Source organism: Lissotriton vulgaris, chromosome 2_1, assembly GCF_964263255.1.
Source record: "Lissotriton vulgaris chromosome 2_1, aLisVul1.2, whole genome shotgun sequence".
Classification (NCBI taxonomy): domain Eukaryota; kingdom Metazoa; phylum Chordata; class Amphibia; order Caudata; family Salamandridae; genus Lissotriton; species Lissotriton vulgaris.
Genome location: NC_141687.1, coordinates 1,994,713,879 through 1,994,741,210, shown reverse-complemented (window position 1 = coordinate 1,994,741,210; position 27,332 = coordinate 1,994,713,879). Strand labels below are relative to the sequence as shown.

General features: G+C 43.3%; 1 protein-coding gene across 1 annotated transcript in view; it reads left to right on the top strand.

Annotated features, from left to right (window-relative positions):
• STARD5 (StAR related lipid transfer domain containing 5) overlaps window positions 1-27,332 on the top strand; it is an 89,741-nt gene that overhangs the window by 10,669 nt on the left and 51,740 nt on the right. The window contains exon 2 of the mRNA XM_086958220.1: window positions 26,203-26,252. Within this exon, the coding sequence (XP_086814346.1) occupies window positions 26,203-26,252 (50 nt within the window). The remainder of the gene's footprint in view (window positions 1-26,202; window positions 26,253-27,332) is intronic.

Genomic DNA, 27,332 nt, shown 5'->3' with positions numbered 1-27,332 from the left:
GGCCGATGCCCGAATGCCCGCATTGCCAATCCACCCCTGTGCACCAGTCTTGGGTATTGGACTGTTTTATCATTGGCCCCATTCTAGTTTGAAATGAGAACATCTTTACTTGCCCCCCTTTGAATATTTGTGTCCAATACAACATGTCTACATATAGGGCGTCTGTGTCGAATGCCAATGCTAGAGCATTTGTTGTATTATCTGAATATCGGTAGTCTCGGCATATCGTGATGGCTTTAATGAGATCCGGAGCTTGTTTCATTAAAGCCCACTTCCTTATTATTGCTCCTCCGACTGATAGGTGATTGGAGTAAGCAATAACCTCGCTCAAATTCAATTCAACAGTGCAAACCAATTGGCTACACAATAAGGACTAGGACTTTGTAGTTTAGGTTAGAAAGTTCTATTACAAATTCAAAATAAAGTTCAGATACACGACTCTTAAAACCATGTTATAGAAATGTAGAATAGTCTCAGATAGTCCTAGCCTGATTTAAAGTAATATTTGGTGCTCAGAGAAGAGTTGCAAGTTCTGCTGATGAATCTAGACCACCTACAATAGTTTCCCGCTAAGGATGGTTACAAAAATCTAAAGTCTCTAAATCAATAATTTCTATAAAAGAAATTAAAATCAAGGCAAGGGAAAATAAGTTGGAAAGTTGTCAGCATTTGAGAAGCTCAATCAAGATTCTTCTATGGGTCAGGGAAATAAGTGTTAGCCGAAGGGTCACTTAGGAAAGACTCCAACAGGGTCCAAAGCGGTTAGGAAAGCATCTGAATCTAAAAGCGTTCTGAAGAGTTTTGAACTCCAATGGTGTGAACACTATATTATAACACATAACGTTTTCTAAGTAGCACCCTCTTTATAAGCATCATCAGGGGTCATTATTCTTGTCTATTTCTCATGTTGCACACTGCAACATCGGGGGAAAGTCTCACACTGGACATGGGAACGACATCTCCTTACACACAAGTCAGTTCACAACATTTGCTCAATAGGCCTTTCAGTTGATGCTCTGGTTCCCCCTATTCTTTCGTCAACGTGTTCTTCTCAGGTTCTCTCCTCTATCTCTAGTACAATAATATATCTATTCATGTGAATACATGCAAGAAAGGTCACATTATCAGAAAATAGAAAACCTCATTTATGCATCATGGTAAAATACAAATCTGAATTGTCAGGAAAAGTTAAAGCATTAACTCAGTAGTGCACATTTAAAGTGTGTGAGTGCACATTTAAGCACAAATGAATATACGTTTCTAGTGCTTTAGATTCACATTACATGTTACATTCAGGAAGGCTTCAAAATGGTCATGTACAAGTATAGCTAAGAACTACAATTAAATCAAATATATGAAGTATTAATGCACACATTACATAAACTTTGTATCGTTTTAAGTAAAATCCTATTCTATATATGTGAGGATGGTTTCTATTCGGTAAACAGTAAGTGTTGTTTAATATATTAAGGTACACATTAAGAAAGTCGAATTTCATCTTTATAGTGAGTACATTATCTGCTAAAGGAGTATGATTTATGAATTCCTCAAGACTTCAAATAATATCTTAATCAGTTATGGTAAAACACACAATGTGAGTAACTTCTCTAATCCTACAGTGAATGAACTCTTTAATAATGATGCCAAATGCAACACTTACATTAATTCCTTAAACCACACAAGAAACATGTGATAAGTGCCCCTTAATGTCATGTATCAGTTTTGTATTTGTGATGTATAAAGGGTGGGCCATCATGCACTACACCAAGGCTCAGAGGTATACATCCAATCATCTGCTCCTGGCCTTAATGACTTTGCCTTAAAACATTGATACTTGGCAGAACTTCCTCAAATAGTTTCATTTTGGTGTGGGTTGGGTGTTTAGAATATATGCTCTTATTTTCATTCTAGAGGGGCTTACACAGCAAAGAAAAATGCTAGCACATCTTGGCTCATGTATGCCAGTGGCTGTCAGTCAGTTACTCAATCAACTTTATTTTGGAAAATACCATAAAAAATACATTAAAAGCATAACATCTCAAGATCAGAACACAATCTGCTTATAACTACAAAAACAGTTTGCCCAATACTAATAGCACAGACAAAATATTTAAAATCAGTTCATTTTACATACCAAGTTATTTGTTGTTATTGCATAGTTTACTATCTGAATGTGCAATTTTATTTTTTTCGCTATGCTTGCAGTTTTGACTAAATCTCCTGTGTCCCCATTTGGTTTACTCCCTTTCCAAAGTGCGTCAGGGGTCCACTTGTTGGCACCCTGGTCCTTCGTTCTTCCTCTATGCATTTTTGTTCTTTTATTTGGTTACCAAATATTCTAAAGGCCACCGTTATTCTTAATTTTTTCAATAATCATTGCCTCCTTTACCTCTATTCATGAAAAACATTTGTGTTTTGGCATCTTTATATTAGTCTTTGGGTTTCTCAGTGGGTGAACGGTGAACATTCATGCTCATAGGTCTGCCATAATTTTTTCTTCCAGAGTTTCTACACCTACCCTTCTTCCACTAACCCCCTGCTATAACTTACCTCAGCACACTATCCCCTCTCCTACCCCGTTATCACTTCACCCACCCCATAATCAGTTCCCTCACTCCGGTATTACTTCCCCCTCCTTGCTATCCCTTTCCTTTCCCCATTATCACACACATTCCACTTGACTATGAAACAATAACCATAGTAGTTCTCAAAAAGCACAGTAGATTGTTGAGTAGATCGAAAGCAAACAATTGAGGGTCTTGGGCGCTAGGTGAATGCTTGATGAAGTCTTTTAGGTAACAATGTGAACATGAGATGATATTGAAGCACATTTATGGGCATTCAGCATTTTACACTTTACAAGTCTGGAGTAATCTTCCCAGGTTCAGGAAGAAAGAGATGGTTCCAGAGCTCCAGATAGTTGTGACACACTTTAGTGGCTGAGGTAACTATCAGAACCTCCAAGGTATATAATTGTGATCTAATCCATGCCCTCCTCGTCCATCCAGTTAATGCCACAGGCCGAAAGGTCCTCATGTTTTCAGTGGTGTCTGCCTTACCATTCCCCACGTTTGTAACTCTATGTGGACAAAGGCCATAGGAATTTCTGAAACGTCTCAAGGGCTCCACAAGGGCCTTGAATGGGTCATGGAAGCACCAAGAAACATCACAAAATCCTCATGGGGTAGAGCTAGTTCTGTGGCAGCCACCTCTATCCACGAGTCTGGGACTCTGTTTTTTAAAATAATGTGAGCATGCTGTACCCCTAAAATCTTACACCTCAAAGCACAATCACCAGCTGGGTGGATCAGGGATTGTGTTAACCTCAATTTCATGGTGCAATGTGTCCCAGAGACAAGGTACAGAAAGCAAACTGACAAATACATTCAAACAAAGTGACTAACTCAAGATGTGACTTCTAGATCGGAATGTAGATAACCATAAAGGTGTATTACAAAAACGTAGAAAATACAGTATAGAATAATAGAATGCAGAAAATGCTGGGTTAAATAAAAATCTGTAGTAGGATCTGTAATATATATCGGGCAGCATCTCTAGTAGAACTCAAAATATTTTGTCTCACCCCCTAATTTGATGGTTTATATAGGAAGTTTCCCCATAGAACAATATGGAAACTGCAGAATTACTTTTTTGTGAACAAACATTTACAGATATTAAAATCATCACACAGTCCTAACAACTAGGCACTATCCTACTACATGAATATTAATTCAGCCTTTCTGACCTTATGTCATCTGGAGGTGTCGGAACATACTGGCTACATAAACAACAGTGAACCATTGTGAATACATGTAATAATGCATGCTGTATAAAGATCATTGGAAACGTTACAGTAGAGAGCCCATGCTCGTGGGCTTTTTTCAAGAACAGTTTCATTAAAAAATAAACAAACCCACACCTTGCTTGACTACATGTAGCAGATTTATAAACCAAGCATGAGCATAATGTAGCATCCATTTTGAACTATATGGTTTTGAGGCCTAACTGAAGCCTAGTTAGCGTAGGTCCGTGTTTTCCTGGCTTTAACCGATCATACTTAGCAAGTTAGTTTCAATGACAATATTATATTAACATATACATGTGAAATTGTGTGCAAATTAATTTTCTGCATATTTTTACTGTATAAACGTGCCCTCAATAGTGAATGTTCTTGCATCAAAATATATACTTGGCTACATTTCTACAAAATACCTGTGCTTGTGCTACAGCGGGACTCCTAAAATAAAGTTAAATCAGCATGTCCCTTTCTCCAAACCTCAAAAACACACATACATTCAACAGTGGGGCCCATTACACTGCATACTTACTCTGTTCATTTAATTCGGTTTCAAAGATTTGGCCAACAACCCAGGAGTCCTACTATAACATTGGCGGAGTGTCTAAATCTATTTAACTATTTTTTATTTATTTATACTTGCAATGTAAAGCAATTTACCATGGTTTTATTTTAAACACCATTTTATTCAGACACACCACCATAATGGCAATGGATCTGCTAAAACGAAAATTAGGCATAGGAAGAATCAAAGACCAGCTTTTAATTCTTCATTTATCTAATTTTTATTCAAAGCAAACTTTTAGTATATCCGACATTTAGGCATTTATTTAAAATCTTTATTTCATACAAATCTTTTAACTTTATTTCAAAATGATAATTTTATTTTAAAGCTCTGAAATGGACATTTATTTAAAAAGTTCAGTAGAAAGTTTAGCAAAGAACAGATAGTTCCAAATTCACTCTCTCCTAACATCCCTAGCTAACACCCTCATCTTATCCTAACAGACCTGCAAAGAAAAGTTGAATAAAGTTATAAGTTCTTACATCCAGGAATCGGTCTCCAATCCGGCAGCACTTCGAGAGGAAATCGAAAAGCGACGACTTTTAAGCAAAATCAGGGGTTTTTATACACTAATTTCTAACTTAATCTATCTAAAAAGTAACTAACATCACCAATTCGAGTTCTGATTGGACACATTTGGGGTAGATGAGCGCTTCGTCATCATTACAGCATGTTGTTCGCGGTGATTCAGCAAAAATAAAGGTTCTTTGTTTAAGACAGTTCGTGGCCTAGGCGCTTCCTTTACTTGAAACATAAGCAAAAGTTCTCAGGCTCTGAGCATTACATCGTTGATGCTTGGCACCCATCCTAGGTTCCGGGGTAAGGCGTCCTTGAACCTCCCATCCAAGCACAGTCAGCTCACTCGCGCTTGTAGACTGGGGATGCACATGTGCTAACCAATACTCGCTCGCAATGATTCAAAGCGGCCATTTTCAGACTAGGCCTCATAGGCCACATTTTGGAACTATCATAGAAACAAACACAAATTCATGTTAATTATGGTAGTGAAACCCTTCAGTTTACCTCCCACCATACTAATGTTTCCCTATTAGTTGTTACCTAGCAAATAAGCCTCATAAATGCGTTTTATACTAACATATCCAATGACTTTCTGGCACAAAAACGTGTACAATAAGCACATTTAAATTGCGTTTGTTTATAATTACGCTGTGCATTAGTCCACATCACATTGACAATACGTATTAATTAATTATTTTTCTCCATGCAAGCAAAGTTAATTTCCCCATATATTTTCAGTGTATGCAAATTACTCAAAGGTTGATTATTCAAACACATCACACCATTAGTGAATATTAACGTTATCGAACATTGATTTCGAGAGGGGTGCACAAAAGTTTGTTTTCACCACCTCGCTCCATCACTTGCAGTACTGAATAATTAATATCAAGGCACTGTACCCAGCACTCTTTGATTAGCATCAAGCCACTTTTTGCCTTGCCAGGCCCTGACTGCATAGGGTTGGTGTATTTCACCCTTGTCTATGCTGTTGTATCTCCTGGGCATCTGTTACTCCCACTTATATTTGAAAGTCTGGCATTAGTGTTCATGGCACTGGGATCAAATATGATTGTCAGTAACTGTTTAGCATCTCACCATCTGTGGATGGTACTAAATGCATATATTAGGCATACAGGTGTTCATAAAAATTACAAAAGCACATATTTAAGGGAACTGAGGTCCATAATTTCGAGCATGAAATAACACATGCACCAATTTTAGCCCTGCATAGCTGAGGAAAGGAAAGTAGACAGATGTACATGCCTAAGAATAGGAGTGATGAGATGAGGTCCAATAAGGTGTCAAAGAGAGGTTCAGTGACATGCACTTGGATTTGAATAATACCCACTTGTCCAGCCAAGACCAGGTTCTAAGGCATTCTGCAGTGGACTGGCTCTGAGACAATCCTTAAAGAACTGAGCTGTTCTATATTAACTCAACTGACATAAAATATCTAGAGAAAACGAGGTACAAGTCATTTCCTTACCATAATAAAACCGTGACAAATGAGTTGCCTAACTTTTTTGAAGGTCTGCTGGAAGTGAATAAAGAATGTGGAATACATAGGCCTTCATTACAAGTGGCCTGTTAAGTACCACTTTGTGTGGAAATTAGAGTGTACTCCCAGATCAGTATAATGGGTGAAAAATATAGTGGCTGTCTCTGTTCCAACGTAGGTACTCAAGAGAAAGGTCTCTGTAAAATAGGAAACTAAGATTGAAAACTGGACCATAGGGTAGTAGCCTTTGTTGGCTGGTCATCATGAATATTGATAGAAGAACATTTCAAACCTAAAAAATCAAAAAAGAGAAACCAGGCGAGTGGCACAGGAATTAAACTAACCAAGAGAAAGAGAAGAACCCTGAGGAGTAGTACATATGTGGTGTACAAAATACAAACATGTGACGAGTAATAGAAACAGCTTGAACTCATTTCATGAGAAAAGAGGAACTCATATTATGATGCAAGGCCTTTTAGGGCTAATTGAATATTGTGCTGTGTCAAAAGTGGCAGAAATCTCTAATATCATAAGGGTTCTGACTTGTTATGCCATCATCTATACACTGAGATACAGCAGTAATAATGTTGGCTCGGAGTGGGCACCGGCCCTGGCACCACCTCCATGCATAATACATCGCCTCCACCCACCCATTGGCCTGGCAAGGCCTTGTACGCTACTGATATACTTATATTATGGCATCAATTAAGGAAGGGACTTGGAACGTGAGAGGTATACTCAGCCCATCGTGCCAGTACCTCATCTTTTCATATGTGAAACGTCATCAAATACAAATAGGTCTCCTCCAAGAGACGCACCTGACTGCACCAGAAGTGACACGATTACACAGGAGGTGGAGGGGACAATTTTTCGCCACAGGCTATTCAGCATATGCGTGTGGGGTTTACTATGGATGAGGCCGGGTACTCCCTTCCGGGTGGTGGATTCCATAATAGACACGGAGGGCAGATACGTCATGGTCAAGGGCGCTCTAGACGGATGGCCGGTGATTATTGCATAATTATATGCGCCTACCACCGATCAAGCCGCGTTTCTGGAGAAGCTCTCTCGCAAACTGGCTGCATGGCACAATGTCCCCACGGTGCTATGCTTCTCGCTGGACCGCTCCTTCCCCCCCTTGCCTGGCACAGCTACGCACTCTGCTATGAAAGTGTTAAACACCTGGGCGACACAGTGGCATTTAACCAATGCGTGGAGACGTATAAATCCACAAGACAGAGTGTATTCCTATTATTCAGGTGCACATGACCTTCATGTGCGCTTGGATCGTTTTATGGTGTGCAATGATCTCTTGCCGTGCATTTCTAGGTCGCTATCATGGGTCGGACGCACTCTGATCATAACCTGCATGTGCTTGAGCTGGAGTGGGAGACGGGAGTGCCGCCAATCCCTATCTGGCACCTCCAACCGGACACTCTACTTGATGCGCCTTTTCGCAACTTCCTGGCTACTACAATAGCACATTATTTTGAAGAAAACGCGGGCACAACCTCATCAACACTGCTGGGGTGGGATGCCCTCAAAGTGGTTGTGAGGGGGCACTGTCTGGGAACACAGGCGGGCATCAGAGTGCAGCTAGAAAAGGATCCCACTATTTCAGAGCGAAAGTTGGCATCCAGTGAACAGGTGGCGACTGAGGGCTCCCCAGGACTACTCGCACTCCACAGGGAGGAACATTCTCGGTTACTGGAACTGCTACGCTGCCTCAATTATGCAGCGCATTCAGCACGGAAGCATCACATGGGGGACAAAGCGGGGAAACTGCTCACGTGGCTGATTTGCCAGGATGAGTCATCGACCTCTGTGGCCTCCAAACGCACATCACATGGGATTACAGCATGAACACAGTGGGAAATACACTGTGAATTTGAGGCGCATTATCAGGACTTATACACAACCCAAGCGCAGGTCACCCCTGTAGAGCTGCAACTTTATCGCGAGGGGATTACTTTGCCGAGTCCTACGCCGGATCAGAAGGCGGAACTGAATGACCCAATCCTTCTGGAGGAGGTCCGGGATGTTATATTCTCCTTGTCAAATGGGAAATCTCCGGGACCCGATGGTCTGCCAACAGAATTTTATAAGGCATACGCCCATATACTAGCGCTACAGCTACTAAAAGGGTATGAGACGGCAATTGATGAATCAATACACACTAGCACGCAAAACAACGCGCTATTAATCTCTCTTCTCAAACCCGGTAGGAACCCTGAGTCCCTAGGCTCTTATCGTCCGCTAGCCCTCCTGAACACTGACTATAAGATCTTTGCGTTGATTCTTGCTAAGCGCTTATCACCGTTAGTACAGGCACCGGTGCACCCTGATCAGAACGGATTTGTTCCCTCCAGATGCACCTCACTTAATATACACAGGTTCTTACGGGTAAGGAAATATGCGCTAAACAGGTGGCCAAGCTCTGGCTGCCTTGTACTGGACTTGGAGAAGGACTTCGATTCCTTGGAATGGCCCTATCTAGCGACGGTACTACACAAGTATGACCTAGGGGACCATTACATGAGCATGGTCCAACTGCTATATCAACCCCCCACTGTCCGGGACAGGACAGGTAGGCTCATCTCGGACCCTATTCGAGTGAGGCGTGCGACGCGCCAGTGATACCCCCTGTCCCCGCTACTCTTCTCCCTAGCTGTGGAACCCCTGGCGATGTTGCTCCGTAGTGACGGTGAAGCATGGGACATTCAGCTAGGAGATGGGACGCATGCCGTCTCTTTATATGCCAACGATCTGCTACTGTACGTGCGTGACCTCCACGACATCCCCACGTCCATAGGGGATACGCTCAGGACATTTGGGATGATGTCGGGTCTCTGGGTAAACTGGGCTAAGTTGTGGGTTTATTCCTTTAGCGAGGACATGGCTGACACAGAGGTGCTCCTCAATAGCTCCGCTCTCACGTGGTACCCCACCACATTCTGCTATTTAGTTGTCTTCATATACCAATCACCTGCTGATATAATGGAAGGCAACCTAACTAGGGACATTTCGGCTGCTAGGGCCCAAGTGCAATTTTGGAAGTCACTTCCGCTGAACGTCATGAGCTGCATTACTTTGATAAAGAGGATTATCCTCCCTAAACTGCTATACTACTTTTTGAATCTTCCGATCTATGTCCTGACCAAGACCTTCCGTGAGTTAGACCGACTGCTCTGTGACTTAATTTGGAATAAAGGCAGGCCCCGGGTAGCGTTATGGAAGCTATACGCCCCCACCAGCCAGGGAGGGGTAAAATTCCCCAACATGGAGTTATAACACTTAGTGGCCCAGCTGCAATGGGTGATGAAGTGGTTAAACGACCTGAGCCTGGAGGACACAGTGACCTTGATGCAGCACTGGACTTAAACCCAGATATAAAATGTATTCCACCATATTGCCAAGCCTCCACGCCCACCCCAAATCTACCCAGAACTAGCGCATTAATGCTACAAAAATAGCCTCTATCTCACCCGGCGGTCATCCCGTACGCCCTGATACTACCGCTCGCGGGGACATCCAGGGGAAGGGTGGGCACCACCGAGGAGACCCTTGCATACTGGCCTAGTTCTGTCATAGAAACACTGGGCGACCTATACACGGATGGTACGTTGCTCTTCTTCGAGGCGCTGACGGAAAACTATGATTTGCCAGCGGGTCAATTTCTTTTTCAGACCTCTTTCACAAGAGCCCTATTGGCTGCCTGGGGGGACATGACGACTGAACCGACAACACAACTGCTGCTGCAGTACTTACAAGTAATGGGTGCAGGTTCCCACATAGTCTACTGGCTGGTATCCGCTTTACTGGCACACACACTGAAACCCATGCTTAGTCTTCGCACATGCTGGGAAGAGGATAGAGGGCGACCATGGTCGGAAAAAGAATGGAGTACTATCCTAGCCAGCTCTTCATCTATACCGAGAAGCATTCAGCTAGGAGATGGGACGCATGCCGTCTCTTTATATGCCAACGATCTGCTACTGTACGTGCGTAACCTCCACGACATCCCCACGTCCATAGGGGAAACGCTCAAGACATTTGGAATGATGTCGGGTCTCTGGGTAAACTGGGCTAAGTCGTGGCTTTATTCCTTTAGCGAGGACATGGCTGGGACAGAGGTGCTCCTCAATGGCTCCGCTCTCACGTGGTACCCCACCACATTCTGCTATTTAGTTGTCTTCATATACCGATCACCTGCTGATATACTGGAAGGCAACCTAACTAGGGCCATCTTGGCTGCTAGGGCCCAAGTGCAATTTTGGAAGTCACTCCCACTGAACGTTATGACCTGCATTACTTTGATAAAGAGGATTATCCTCCCTAAACTGATATACTACTTTTCGAATATTCTGATCTATGTCCTGACCAAGACCTTCCGTGAGTTAGAGTGTCTGCTCTGTGACTCAATTTGGTATAAAGGCAGGCCCCGGGTAGCGTTATGGAAGCTATACGCCCCTACCAGCCAGGGATGGTTGGCAATCCCCAACATGGAGTTATACCACCTAGCGGCCCAGCTGCAATGGGTGATGAAGTGGTTGAACGACCGGAGCCTGGAGGACACAGTGACCTTGATGCAGACCTGGACATAAACCCAGATATACAATTTATTCCTCCCCATTGCCAAGGCTCCACGCCCATCCCAACTCCACCCAGAACTAGTGCACTGGGCGACCTGTACACGGATGGTACGTTGCTCTCCTTCGAGACGTTGACGGAAAACTATGATTTGCCAGCGGGGCAATTTCTTTTTCACACCTCTCCCACAAGAGCCCTATTGGCCGCCTGGGGGATCATGGCGACTGAACCGACGACACACCTGCTGCTGCAGTACTTACATGTAATGGGTGCAGGTTCCCACATAGTCTACTGGCTGGTATCCACTTTACTGGCACACACACTGAAACCCATGCTTAGTCTTCGCACATGCTGGGAAGAGGGCAGAGGGCGACCATGGTCGGAAAAAGAATGGAGTGCTATCCTAGCCAGCTCCTCATCTATACCGAGAAGCTCTAAATTTAAGCTAATACAAACATACATTATACAAAGAGCCTACCTCCCGCCCGTTAACATAAACAAGTACTTCCACATCGCCATCCCCGCGTGTCCCCACTGTCAGCAACTCAATGCTAACCTACTGCACATGGTCTGGTCCTGCACCTCCCTACAACTCTACTGGCGCGTAGTCACTACAACACTTGATAACTGCACCGACACACCCCTGCCTACATGGGAAGTTTGCATACTAGGGCTTTATGCCAGATCAAAGAAAAATTGTCACATCCCAGTTTCGTGATCTGGGACTGATGGTAACGAAGCGCTTAACCACGAAAAGGTGGCCCCCCCCGGAATGTTATGTTATGTTATGTTATGTTATGTTATGTTATACTTTATTTATAAAGCGCACGTACACCAGATTGGTTTCATGGTGCTACTCTAAAGGGTTCTTAGTCCTGGGATGTTACTCGTATGCCTATCTAAATAACCATGTCTTTAGGAGCCTTCGAAAATTCATGAGGTCTGTGGAGAGGCTGGGAATTCCAATTTCTGGGGCCTAGTATGGCAAACCTTGTTCCACCGGAACGCTTCAGTTTGAAAGAAGGGAGAGTCCGGAAATGCATATGGGCAGATTGCGGTATGGAGTGTATCTTTCAATAAGACTGTCAACAAATGTGGGGCTTCTACCATTCAGGGACTTAAAGATAATGCATCCCACCTTAAAGGCGCTTTTCTGAGTTATGAGGAGCCAATGCAGCTTCCTCGGGAGGGGAATGATATGTTGACGCCTATTTTCCTGAAGAATCAGTCTTGCTGCCTAATTCTGTACCAGTTGGAGATGGTGGGCGAGATAAGCAGGAATGCCAAAGTATAGAGAATTGGCGTAATCTATATGGGATATCACCATAGTAATGACAGCCTGTATTTTAGCTTCCTGTGTAATGAACCTACTAATTTTCCTTCTTTTTATCAACTGGAAAAAACACTTTGAGATTACAGACCCTATTTGAGTCTTCATTGTGAGGTCATTATTAATTATGACCTCCAGTGTTTAGGCAGAGATTGAAGGGGTGGGGAGCTGTCCCAGCTCTTTCGGCTAGAAACAGGGACTCCAAGGATTTAATGGACCTCCTGTTAAAATTACTTCCGTCTTATCTGCATTTAACTTCAGATGGTTGCTGTTCATCCAGTCGCAGATGAACAGCAACGTAGTCTGAAATTCATGGATGGATGTAGGCAAACTACTGATGGAAAAAACAAGTTGGAAATCATCTGCGTAATTAAAAGTGTGAACTTTCCTTTCTTTCAGGGCATAGGTCAAAGGAAGAAGGTATAAGTTGAACAAGTGAGGGGAAAGTGAGGAGCCCTGTGGAACACAACACGTAGTACTCATCTTGGGGGTTGTGAACTTGCCTTGGCGGACCGCCTGAGATCGGTTTCCTAGAAAGGAGCGGATCCATCCCAGGGCTGAGCCTTGGATTCCTGCTTCCTTGACACGGTCGACCAGTATATTATGGTTGACCGTGTCAAATGCTGCAGAGAGGTCCAGCAGCACAAGGCCCTGCGCAGAGCCCTTAATAGCCTCCTCCCCAATGGTGTCCAATACTGTCAGTATAACTGATTCTGTGGAATGGACCGGACGGGACCCTGCTTGATGGGGGTCCAGATATTCAGACCACTCCAGAAAGGCAGATAGACTTCTGGCCACATGGACTTAGTAGTAGTTGGTAAGAGTTTTAAGGTCCTCCCCTGCCTTCTTCAGGAGGGGGATGACAGTAGCCTCCTTAAAGCTGTCAAGTACATAACCCTGGGACAGTGACTCGTTCAGAAGGGATATAGCTGGACCAGGGAGAGCAGCAAAGGCTTCCCTTAGGATCCAAGGGCTGAAGAAATCCCTAGGTGAGCCGGATTTTACTTTATGAACAAGTCCAAAAATATTTCTTGACTTATTACTGGAAACTGTTCTAAAGTACAGGAATTCTTAGGTACTGTTGGACATGCAGGGCTCGGACATAGAGGGATATGAGCTTTGATGGCTTTGATTTTAGTATAGTCAGTTGGGAAAGATCGCTTACGGTATGAGCGCAGGCGGAAAGCACAGTACTACACAGGGAGGAGACAGCTGGGTTTCGCAAGTACCGATAGCACAATACTGGGATACCATACGCACAACAATCACGCATAGAAACGTCAATGAGGATGACACTAACCCCCCCACACCCAACAACCACCACCGTCGGCACCTGACTCCGACACGGGAGGCCAAGAATCACTGACCGCATGATACCCATTGTTCTAGCCGCGACCTACAGCGAAATATGTTTGTGATCTGTGCCTGCTGCTGGGAATTCTCCCCCTGCTCCCCGACCGTTTATTTAGCCTATCCAGCCCCTCATACCCTACATGAGCCGCAGTGCCCCCTGGTGAGCCAACGTAACATAAAGTACGAGACACATGTACACATACCCAGTCTCATATGGAGGTTTGTTTTCTGATGGCAGTTTGTTTAGCAAATATTCAGTTTGAGGAATCAGATTTTGTATGCTTTATTGGCACATCTTGCAGATTTCCTAACCTATACTGAGATGGACATGCATTTACAGCCCCCATATGAGTCGTTTGTGTACATTCCCTGCAATAACTGAAAGAGTATAAGACGCGCTTGCATGTTATGCAGACGTCTTTATCTGTAAATACGAGAACGGAATGATGTAATGCAGGAAGAGGGTAGCATGCAACTGATTATTCGCACAGCACACAAGTAGAGACATATTTGTCCATGCACGATTTGTAATCATATTTTTGCAATGCACCTCAGCTATATGTACCCTTTCATAACATTGGTTTGTACACGCATGTGTGTTAATCCGGATGACCTCAGAATGTTACAAAATTTAAAGCTGCAATAAAGATATTTAAACAAAAATAGCATAAGGGCTGTGACACCTCCAACAACAAATACTCTTCTGGGGTCATCCAACCCATGCATAAGAACAGATCTAGCCACTTCGTCATACAGAAAGCCTCCCTGGAAGAGGTTTAAAGCACTGGACATGGCCAAGAAAGTAAAAGATTTATGCTGTAAATACCTTCTCGATAAGCTTATCCTGAGGGGTAAAAAGTGAGGCATGCAGTTTAGAAAAAGAGAAGGCTCAAGTGAACGGTTTTATTAAGAGTTGAGAAATAAATGGCTTTTTGAAATCCAGAGGGATTTTTCCAGAAAAAGATGAAAAGTTAAAATGGTCTGAAAGACTGGAGCTATTGTTTCTGACACAGACTTCCGGGGCCCTATTATGGGCACTGCACACTAAAGGCCCCCCATTGAAATGAGGGAACCGGGAACCACCCCTTGAGATGATACTGGTGCACATGTATCTCTGGTATTACCTGTGTTACTTATGTGGCTTCACAAGCATTCACAGTCCCCTCGGTAATTCTGAATGCCCCAGGGGCACAGAAAGTAGGCACACAAGCCTGTCTCACCACCGTAGTGCACTTTTGGGTCTTTTGACACTTCTTGTTATTCAGTTTTACACATAACAACTTAGGGCTTGTTCAGCTGTCAGATCCATATTTTGCATGCTCCTTAGTACCCATTGTGTTTTGCAGATAACTTATCCCAAATAAAGGTTTGCTCTCCCCACCAGCATGCAACACCGACATGCCTCAATAAGTCACTACTTTATAATATTTCAACATCTAAAGCCCACCATTGCAATAACCTGTTCCCCTCTGGGAGGAGGCAGTGTGCACACAAGTCATCCCTAAAATTGAATAGATGACAAAGGATCCACTCCTACCCCTTAGCTCCTTTTGCCATTTGCAATTCCTGTTAAACAGTAAAGCTTCAAGCCTTCTTTGGTGGCATCTCATCACCTGCCTGGTGCACTTAGTGAAATATGGCCCAGGTGTTTAATAGAACAAGGATTCCGGTCAGTGACAGTGTTTGAGACCATCCCTGTTTCTAACTGGTATTGCAAGGTTTGAACTCTGCACTTTGGGGCACCACTATACAGTCCTCAGTGTAGATGCCCTGACCCATAAAATATGGTAGCATTGGCTAATTCCCAATTGTCATATTTAACTTTCCAGTAAGGCTATAGTATATGGTGTGGGTAAATACACCAGTGTCATGTAAAGGTAAACCTCCAGTGGGCTAATTAGCATTACCCTTGCAGTATCTGGCCCCTGTCCGTGCTTCCCCTTAATGAGGTGTAAAAACTGCTCCCAGAACAGAAATATTGACACAGGTCTTTAGCAGGAGGATCTGGGTGTGAGGTATGTGCCTCCTCTCAGCTCCGCAAGGGCAGCTGGGGAGGGTTCAGCAACTTAATTAACTTGAAGGGTATTAAGGTAAGGCATATCTCTGCATAGTTCCGTATAAACAGAGATCTGGGGAAGGGAAGCCTTTGTTCCCTGGAACATCTGTAACCAGCTTAGCACTAACCCAGTGAGAGAAGGAGCTGGTCCCTGAACCAGGTTTGTGTGGTTCAGGCAGAGCGGACTGCTCCATTCCCTAGACACATCCCTAGTGTGGACACCCACACCTCCAAGGTGAAAAGGGTCGTGTCACATTGCATTTTACTCAGAACGATGCAGGAAGGCAAACATGATGTGCTTAAAAATGGAGAAGGTTTGCCCTTTGCAGCCTTGTTCCCATTGACGAAGGAGTGGCCAGTCCAGGAGTCACCCCCACCCCATCGTCTGGCTAGTGAGTCCTCCAAAAATGGCCCCTCACTCCCATCTGATCAGACACCTTCTGCACCACTGGAAGAACAGAAGAGGACTGAACCTACTATGACCTGTGTGGATACGTGAGGGGCTGGACCTCCTTCCACTTTTACCCAACATTAAGAAGTGAACTCCAAGGGTGAGTTGGCTGTACTCCTATGTGGCTACAGGGATACATGGGCTGCAAGAGGCATTTTTCCTGAAATGCCTATCTGACCAGTAGCAACTGAACCTGGACTGCATCCTGCTTGTTTCCTCTACTGAGTTCGTCCTGGCCTCTTTGAGCTGTCCCTAAGGTCATGTGAGTCTTAGATGATACCAAGAAGAGCTTCTCCTGCAAATCTGAAAATTTGGGATTTAGAACATTTTTAGACTTCAGTGACCACCGAAGCTTTAGTGGGACTAAAAGGTGTCCTGTTTCAAGAGGACTTTGTCAGGCGCATTGTCCATGCTTGTCTGGCTGCATGATTTAAGCTCCCAAAAAGAGACAAGGGCAAATCTTGAATGACAAAGGTACAAAAAGTATTTAACCAATGAGAGACTTCAGCAGATGTGAAATTTGATTTTTTTCACTTGTGATTTTCCCACCAGCTTGAACAGGACCTTGTTCAATGGCTATCCAGCCTTAAAAGGACCTTGCTGTTTATAGCCTTAATCCATGCCCTGCTGGAGGATTTCAGCTTCTATTTCAGACAGTAAGAAGGTAAAATGTATTTATTTATTTATTTGCAGAGTTTTATATAGCACTGGCTAGACCCGGAGCTATCAGAGCGCTTTACATGAGGATCAGCGAGTTACAAGTTACTAAATTACATCAGTTACAGGAGCAAAGTATAACATAGGAGAATAACAGTGAATGCACAATAACATGGGTTATTAGTGCATAGCATAGCCAAGACACATGTGAAATAGGGCATGGATGGTAGGGGGAATGGTAAAAACAGTCACAGTAACAGACATACAAACCAGCTGGGGACCAACAATCATTAACATCCAGTAAATCAGTGATAGTATAAGATGGTAGGAGAGTAAGAGACCAAAGGGAGGGGGGGGGCACTTGAGGAAAAGAACAGACAGACAAATAAGGAGCAGTCCAGCAACAAAGAGGATAGTGATATATTGTTATATGTCATATCAGTACCCTGATATAGCTACAGGAAACATTGTACACTTTCCCTACATCATCTCCCCATCATTTCATGCGAACGAGCCTTATAAGGACATAACTCCAAATAAGGACAGACTGCCTTATATGGACATAACACCTTATAAGGACTGTAGACTTTTATGGACTAAACCTTTCACCTATGTTCCATATAGAGGGTAGGTTTTTCTCAATCGATATTGCTAAGACGTCATCCTTAGCGCATATGAATAATTTATGAGTACACTCTCCAGGAGGTACACTTCACCTCTCCCATTGACGCACAAGGTTTAATCCCAAAGTCATCCCCATTCTGAACAATGGGGAACTACCCACATAGACTGCATAAATACAGCACCTCTTGCTATCAGTAGGCAGGAGGGAACCGAGACTTCAAGGCCAATACATTGACCGACACATTGATCAAGGTTGTTGTGGGATGCTCCTGGGCATTGCCTGTCTGGTCACAGTGAACACCAGAGTTACTTGCTGTATGCAAGTATTGTTTGGTCCGACAAATAAAGTCAGGGAGGCGGCAGTATGGCCTTCACAGAATGTTTCTTTTATACAGTTTGATGCTTTAAGCAGAATGAAAGCCATGCTTTTACAGCAAACCGTGCAATTGACAACTGCACGAGAAACCTTTAAACTTTAAGTTGCGAGGACCTCGACAGAGATACAGGCGCTAATCCATACAAACTTCCCCGACATTTCACAGAAATGGTGGGTCGTATCGTAAATATGTCAGATACGAGCGGTGTTGTACACCTATTTAAAACCATAGGGTCAGGCTTCTTTAACACCTTCAAGACCATCCTCTGAGTTATTTCTAACTTTATACACTCCTTATTTGGAAGCATTTTCAGGGGTCTACCTCTGATCCTGCTAGCTATTGCTGGAATCCAAATTGCAAACAGGTACACTCAGGTACATCAAGACAGGCATCTTAGGAGTACGCACTTTATTTTATAAATGCAATTTATATTCTTGTATGTGTTCATGACTATTGCAAAATGGTAGACCAATACTATTTCTTTTTATTCACTGTACTGATGGTTCTATATCTCTGCTACTGTGTTACAGTTGTAGCAACATGCATATTTTACATGAACAACAGTACAATAAATTCTTTTTGTAAAGACGCTCAACTGTTTCTTCTGTATATCTCTCCAAGAGCAAAACAAGCAAGCATGAGTGACTGAGTGAAAATAGTATATTGTTTCCACGCGTCTGAGGTTCTTATGTTCTGAGGTTGCGAAAAACTAATCTCTCTGATAACAGCAGATTCTAGGGGCACAGTGAACGAGCTAGAGCAAAAATAGAGGGCTGACATATTCGGTGGGGGTGTATAGAGTCGGTTTGCCACCACACCCACAGTATATGTTATCCGTAAACAGCATAGGTCCTGCATGAAAGGGTACTATCGGAACTACACTACAATGTATGAATGATGGCAGTGGTTACTAAAAGAACAGTCAACAGTTGTTGTAGTTTTGCACAGGCGTATACCAATATATAATATGGTGTGCTCAATGTCAACACTGGGCCATCCACATTGTCACAGTGCAGAGAGAAAGCTTCCTCCATGCATGTCAAATCTAATATGAAAACAGCACAGCACCACAAAAAGTACCAACTGACCATCAGAAGTCAGTAATGTATTTTAATTACCCAAGTACATCGTGAATAAAATCAGTCTATATGGCAAGAACATGAACAAATGTAGCTTATTTTTCAGAAAAGTTGACACGTAGTTGCAGTACATCCACGTGTTTTGTCGATGAACGACTTTTCTACTCTTCTGTTTACACTGGGTTTTCTGGTTCTTAGTTCTCTCTTTTTTGTCACTTTTCGTGATTCTTTTTTTCCTGCGTTACACTGGTGTAGTTAGGTATTAAACTAGTGTTGAACGTTGGCAGGATGCAGCAAGAATTCCCTCTTGTATTGTTTTTAAAATCAAACAATCAGATGCATTTGTTTTAGCAACAGCCTTGAGAAAGTCGTTCATTGACGAAACACATGTCGGCTGTGGAGGTACGTCAACCCTGTCACCAGGAACGCCTCATTCCTTTGGGGGCCAATAAGTAGTTGCAGGAAGACCCCCATTGACCACATCACATCCACAGCACCCTTGAGTAGCTTCACCATCCTTCATCCCTTGCATTAGGATCACTTCCATAGGAAACCACTGCAACAGATAAAAGTGCTTGGAACTGACTGAGGATTGCTTTTGTCTTTGAGGTAACTGTCCCCTTTGCTGGCTCCTTACTGGAGTTGGTCACCTAAAGTGATTCTAAGTGACCTCAATAGCCCTAGTCCCATTTTTTGTGAACAAGTTTGTGTCAAATTAATTGAATTTTCCAGTTGTCTGCGGTGGAGTGAAATGCTTTGAAATACTATACCTTGTAAATTCTATATTTCCAGAAACCTTCAATGGACCTTTTTAGGTTTCGACCTGGCGAGGGGCACGAAGTGCCCCTCCCAGTTCGAAAACTTTTGTTTTCAGTAGGGATGTTCAGACCGCCTCTGTTTCCAATTGGCTAGCTCCATAAATGGAGACTAGCCATTGGGAGACAGAGGCTGTCAATCGCGCTTTCTTGCAAAAACGCGATTCGGGGGCGTTTCTCGTTCTTTTTTTAAGCCCCGCCCCTTTATCCCGGGCCGCGCTGGGATTGGCTGCCGGCCCGGGACACCCCCGTGACGTCATTTCCCGGGCCGCGCTGTGATTGGCTGGCCGGCCCGGGACCTGACTTGTTTACTCAGGTGCGATACCAAAGCTGTTCATTCATAGTTTGCTTTAAAAGTAAGTGTTCGCGCATACAGGGGAGATGGGACAACTAGAAATCACTAGGCGAAGCAATGTTAAAAATAAATTGTGTTCTTTACAAGGAAATATCCCCTTATTTGCTTTATTAACAAACTCCTCGATCCCATAGGAACAAATAAGACCAAAATATATTTAAAATGCCTGTAAGCTAGAAAAATATACGCATATTACGTTGCCATGAAGCAGATGTGACTTGCAACTGCACACCTCCCATTTTGAATACTTTTTCGACAACTGGGGAAACCTGTTCTTTTATCTGTGCATGCTGATAAGGAGTCCAGTGCCTGCAGCTGAAGGTGGTGGTGACGGCGTGATGTCACTCCGGTACAGCTCAGACTCCTTTTGTTTACTTATGCTGAGAGGCTTCCCCTGTCAGCAGTCGAGATTTTGCCTGGCACCCTGCAAGTTTGTTGTTACAGAGGCCAGGCTGCCCAGGGCAGGGCGCTCGCGCCCGGAGCGGGAGTCTCTATAGGCCGGCGTTGCAGAAGCACGAGAAGAGGGCGGCGCAAGAATTCCTGCAACACTTGGAGAACGGTGAGGGAAGGGCTATGACTGTTGAAACATGGGAAATGCGCGTGGAGTGAACAGGGAAGGTTGGGAGGTGAAGCTTGGGGTCGTGTCAGGGTGGGTTGGTGGCGCAGCCCAGGCTTACTCGTTCAATGCTGTACATTTCTACAACTTAAACTGTAGTTCGGGGGAGGTCTGTTGGGGGCATGGGGTAACCGGAGCGAGGCTAGTATGAGGCACTGCCAATTTTTGTGTTTAAATATTTGTTATTTCCAGTTTTACAGTGTACCTTTGTGTGGCGCTTCCATGTTGTATGCGTGGCATTTTATTGTAAGCTAAACGAATGTCTGCTGCTGTCATTTATTAATGCTAATTTTTTACTAGAAAAATCTAAAAAAGACGTAAATATGTGTTCGTCTTCCCGCGCCCCCCCTCCCCCCTCCCCCTCCCGCTGTCCGTGTGCCCGTAGGTGCTTGTTTTTTATATGTATCTACATAAAAAAAAGCTATGCACAGTGCAGGACGTTTTTAAGTGGCACGTTAAAGTGAGGACTGTTGTTTATGCTGGTAAATAACCGTGTGATGTGGTGCCTGGTGTTTAACAATGATTGTAATTGGTGCACCGTGGATGCTTCAATCGTTACCACCAGCCTCGTTAGTGTTTTAATGGGGCTCTCATTCTGCACTTCTAAATCCCACCTTTATTTCCGAGACTGGCGGGTTCCTCGGCTGTACCGGGAAAACTGAAACGTGTTCTTTGGTGAGAAAGTGACGCCTGCAACGCAACTGGTACTCAAGTTAAGCGCTCTGATGCCTTCGGGACGAGTTCACGCTATGTAAAACTGCCAAAAAATTCCTGTCAATTTCATTTTCATTTTAGGAGACGAAGGCAAGGTATCGAATAAAACACCCAAAACACTTTTGTATCTTTGTGCATTCACCGGGGCTTTGCAGATAGAGCATATGGTATGTAGTGATCTCTGTACAGCACAGTCCTGTATCAGGTTTTCCTCTCCATCTTCTTGTTGGGAACAGGTGAAAAATATGAAAACTTTCAAGAACTGAAAGCGCAGCACCGGACAGTTCTAAACAGAAAGAGGCTAGAGTGGAAATGCTGGCTTGCACAGGTGGCGCTGTGGCTTAGTTGGTTAACGCGCCTGTCTAGTAAATCTAGACAATCTATAGAAAACGAATTAACTTAAAACCTCACGAATTATATCAAATTCACGCTTTTTCTATTAAAATTGTGCGGTACACGATAATTCTCCCTCGGACATAAATGATTTTGATCTTAAATTCTACTTGCACTTGATCCGTGTTGCCTATGGCAGCAATTAGGTTTAAGTGGGCACCAGTAGGGGTGATGCTGCTATCTGTATCAAAAGCGTCTGTTTCATAGGCACCGACATGTCTTAGATAATGGGGTATTTTATTGCTTAATACGTTCTAAGTGTGCACAACACCATATGCACTTAAACAACTGTAAATAATTTAAAAGTAGTGGCCCAAGAAGCGATTTTGACCTACGGATGGATTATATGTATAACTAGCTGCATTTTACTGACGTCACCATCTGCACTAAAAGCGTCCATTCTAGATGCTTTGCTCAGTTTCGAAATGGGCCCTTCCTACGCCTCAATAAATTATAAGTTTGCACTGCACCATATGCACTTTAACTGCTGGGTGACTGCAGATGTTCTAATCGACTCACAAATTAATTTAGGCAGCGATTGCTGGGCATTGGGTTTATGGAAATACTCGCACTAGACGCAAGAAATATACATGTGATGGTTTAAATCATGAAATCTTTTTAATCACCCACGCACTGTAAATGATCGAGTTAATTTTGATGTTAAATTGAGACTATATTGTGTCACCAACTCGAGTACCTTTCACTTTCAAAGACCTATTGACAAAGCCAATCAGTTTGGCTTTGTTTAGTGAAAAGATTTTTCCAACATTAACTAACATGAGCAAGCTCATGTTAGTTAATCAGGTGCAGTGCAGTGGGAGTGCAGAGCGAGAGATTAGGCTATTGGCTTTGTAAATGACAATGCCATTTATTTGTTGTCAAAGCCAACACATAAATAAAAATGTTGTCATTTTCCAAAGGCGAAACCGTTGCATTGTAAATGCTTGTTTATTGTGGTGTCTCAAAATACAGCCTATTTTTATAAATATGTGTTGAATTTCCTTGGTGTGTTGTCAATTTCTTCAATTTTTCTGGTGCTTTTTAAATGCTTTACACTTGTTTCTCTGTGTACGGCTTGCTGCTCAGAGCCACAGCTACATAAAGTTGAGCTGAAGGTTTGACAACTGAAACCTACTGGTCCTAAAGGGGTTGGTAAGTGTAATACAGAGGGAGTTTGCAGAACCAGACCATATAATACACCCCATGTCCTAACAGTCTGGCGTTAGCCACCGATCTTTCATCAATTCTTATTTTGGTTTGTCATGGATGTTGCAAAACTTTATGGTTCCCGGACCTCATCAAGCAAAAGAAAAAAACATTGAAGAGAACTACTTTGTGTCTGGTTGTGCTCCTTGTTAAAAGGCAGAAAGCCATATTTCATAGTGAAATCAGCCATTGGCTGAAGTGGGTTGACACATTGCCCTTTGATGCTTGCTGGAGTGGGTGGAAGAAAAATTGTGAATTACAAAACTGCAGACTAATAGATAAAGTCTGGCTGAAAAACAGATAGAACCGGGGGTTTGCACCCTGTCCAAGTAGGGACCCTCGCTCCAGCCAGGATGAGTAAGTTGCACACTAAGAATAATCCGTGCTTACCTCCTCGGTAGCTTGGCCAGAGCAGTGATGGCTTGTCTCCAGAGGCAATATGTAAAGTATCTGTACACGAAATACACAGTAACACAGTGAAAACACCACAAAAGAACTCCACACCAACAGAAACGTAGTCAATATTTATCTGAGTAAACCAAGACCAAAATCCAACATACAAAAATCATGTTATGAAGCATTCAATATTAAATAAAGTTGTAGTTCTTAGAAAACAATAGCTCCAACTGGAGCTATCGGGCTGCGCTTGACCAGGACAAATCCACAATTTAAGTACGACCGCGCGGTAATGCAGGCCCAATACAGGAATCGGACAAACTGCAGCAAAGTACCTTGGATATGTCAAAAAACAACTATTGTGCAAGACACAGGGGAGGTGTGGTGTAGTGAATGTAGGTGGTGCGTCAGTTCCTTACTGCTGTGCAGAGTCATTGGCACTTTGGCGCTTTTGAATTATGCCTTGCTCAAAGTAGTTGAAGAGTTACTGTAGCTGTGGTGTGGAGGCAGAGCGGTGCGTCATGGACGTCGGTGTCGCAGTGCTCAGAAATCCCTTAGTGATGACTCTTCAGAGTGCTGTGTCTTCATCCGAGCCTCCTTTGTAAGTCACCGTTGTGGCTTAAAACGGGGACCCCGGTATTGGTGAAGGCAGCAGCACAGTGTCAGAATTGCAGAAAGGCACTGGTTCCGAAGTTTCTCGGCATCAATTTCTTCATGTGGCACAAATCTCACTTACAAGAGCGCAGGAACTGGATTTGGCACCACTTGGCAAGCAGGGCTCTCAGAAGAAGAGCTCAAGTACTACAGGTGAAGTCTATGATGGTCCTGAGACATCTAATAGGAAGCAAGCTCAGCTCAAGCCCATGGAGAAACCTTATAAAGCAGCTGTTGAGAGCAAAGCCCAGTCCTTTCACTGCCAGGACAGAAGCAGCATGTAGCAGGCCAACACAGCAAAGCAAAGCAAACAGTAAAGTGGCAGTCCCTCCTGGCAGCCCAGCGCCTCTTCTTCCTGACAGAATGTCCTCAGGCCAGAAGTGTTCTGAGTATATGGTGTTGGAAGTACAGTACGTATATCCATTTTAGTGTTTGAAGTAGGGAGACTTTAAAGAAAGTCTTTGAAGTGCCCAAGACCCTAACCTTCGTGGCCCTGGTTCCAAACACAATACAGGGGGCGGAGACTTATTTGTGTGGGAATAGGCACAGCCCGTTTCGGGTGCGAGTCTCCGCTCCTCCAACCACTCTAGCTCAGGAAGGCTCATCAACATGCTGATGTGTCTTCAGGACATGCAGGGCACACCTCAGCTCCCTTTTTGTATGACTGTCTAGAGTGAATTCATAAAGCCCAACTGTCATCCAACCCAGACGTATATTGTAGGGACAGGCAGAGGCATAAGTAAGAAAATGCAGACTCTCCAAAAGTGGCATTTTCAGATCTGCAATCTAAAAACCACCTTCAGTAAAAGGTGTGTTTTTAAATTGTGAGGCCAGAGACACCATAGTCCAATTTTCCATCTACTCCCAATTGGAAGATAAGCTGGTATGATGTTTCTAGGCAGCTCCATTGCTAACCTATGGGAGAGCTAGACCTTGCTGTAGTGAACACCGAATTTCGCAGTTTTTTTTACTACCAGTACATGTAAAACTCACAAGTACTTGTCCTACCTCTTAAGTACTCTGCTCCCGGCCCATGGGTTGAGGGCATAACCTAGGGGTTCCGTACATGTAATAACAGGAAAGGCGTGGGCCTGGCAAGTGGATGTACTTGCCAAGTCGACATGACATTTTACAACTGCCCCCAGAGGCACTGCAGTGGCAGGCCTGAGACAGGTTTGTGAAGCTACTCACATAGTTGGCACAATCAGTGATGCAGGCCCACTAGTAGCATTCAATTTAGAGGCTCTAGGCACACATGGTGCACAGTACTTGGACTTACTAGTAAATCAAATATGCTAACCATAGAGGAACCAATTACCATCAGGATTTAGATGCAAACACTTGCACTTAAGCACTGGTCAGCAGTGGTCAAGTACCCAGAGTCCTAAAGCCAGCAAACAGAGGAGTCAGCACTCCATCAGAACCAGGAGGTCAGAAGCAAAAAGCCAGGGGATTCCATGCCAAAAGGTCTTACAAAAGCCCTACAAGTAACTATTTTATATACATAATTTTAGTACAATCAAAAGATCTCGGCTAACACAGACTTTCATCAGCCAATTGGTCCAGCATTGGTTGCCTTTGAGAAAGAGGGCAAAAAAAGAAAAAGATTAAAAAAAATGAAAGAAAAAGAAAGAAAGGCAACATTAAAGCAATAATAAAATAAAAACAAAAACACTGGCACTGAAGGGAACTACCTTGTGTGTGGATGTGGTCCTTGTGAAAGAGCAAAATGCTGTACTAAAAGTTATGTTAGCTAGTGGCTAAAGTAGACTGACCCTTTGCCCCGTGCTGTATGCTTTAGTGGCTGTAGCATGCTGACCCTTTGCCCCAGGTTCTGTGCTGTAGTCACTGTAGGCAAAATTTGAATGCTGTAAACTACAGGCCAGTGGGTAAAGAGGTGGCTGAGAGCCAATTTAAGTAAGTATATTACAATATAATTTTAGTAATATCAAAAGTTCTTGGCTAATGCCAGACCCAAAATCTCGCATTTAATGACTAACCAACTTTGATTGCCCGAATTGTTTAATTCTTTGTTATTGTAAAGTGTACCTGAAGTGGCTGTAACCTTACCTTCTACTATAAGGAAACAAATGACAATACCAAGAAAAATTAATTGCATGTAAAAATGTATCTTTTCATCAATTTGCTTTCTTTCTAGGATGACGTTTCAGTTTGTTGGAGGCCTTCGAGTGAGTTTCCAGGAAATATGTAAGTATACTATTTTCAAATGGTTATATATTGTAACCATTACAATGCATGGCTTTAAAACGTGTTCTTTACAAGGACCCGTTTTTACCACTGCATTCTTTTATCTCGCAAGTCTTTACAACAAGCAACAACTTGCTTTGGGGTAAGCGCTGGACTTTGGAGAGGGATCAATTGCTATTCGAACTCCAGAATAGGCAACAGTAGGGAAAGCGTTAGACTTCATAGTCCAAAGCCGCTTCCCCTATGGCAAGTCGTTGTAAAGAATCATGGCAAAGGAATGCAGTGGTAAAGACGCCTCCTTGTAAAGATGACGTTGTAAAGGCAGTACGTGCTTTAGCCTTCGTTGTAAATGCTATTTCCCTTTTCCAATACAGAGTGGTCAAATTTATGATAATAACACACATACTTGATTCACATATGCAGATTTAGTGCAAGATACACAGATTGTGAGGTCTGACCAGTAAGGTCACTGACACTCATGTTTGTCTTCTCAGGGATTTGTTCACCCTTACATTTATCTTTCGATTTAGGACATATGGCGCATGTATAAAAGATTGTGAATACCTCTATACACCCAAACATTATTGCCACATCTTGATTCTGACCACTGTCACTGATACAGATCTAAGAACAAGCATTTGCAATGCAATAGGTCTTAGATTACTGATAGTTTGAAATATTGGAGTTTCAAATAATAATGCAACGCCAATAGATCATACTTTCAGTAATGCGAGACCTAGTACATAGCAAATTATTGCTTAGTGAGCCAGGAACCAGCATTGTATGTCTAGGTGCAGTACTGCAACCTGCTCCTAGAGCTCCCTAGTGAGCAAGGCACCAGCATTGCATGTGTAGGTGCAGTACCACACGCTGTTCCTAGAGGTGCCTAGTGAGCATCATAAACTTTGAAGATATGGTAAATCCACACTTCCCATGTCCCATTGCATGCAAGACAGTACTACGAGTACACTCAAATAGCTATGTGCATATATATAATTAATAGCTTTGAAATGCGACAAAACAATTATTATAGTAATACTGATAAAATTGTACTCTATGTGGAGCTGATGAAGGGTAATT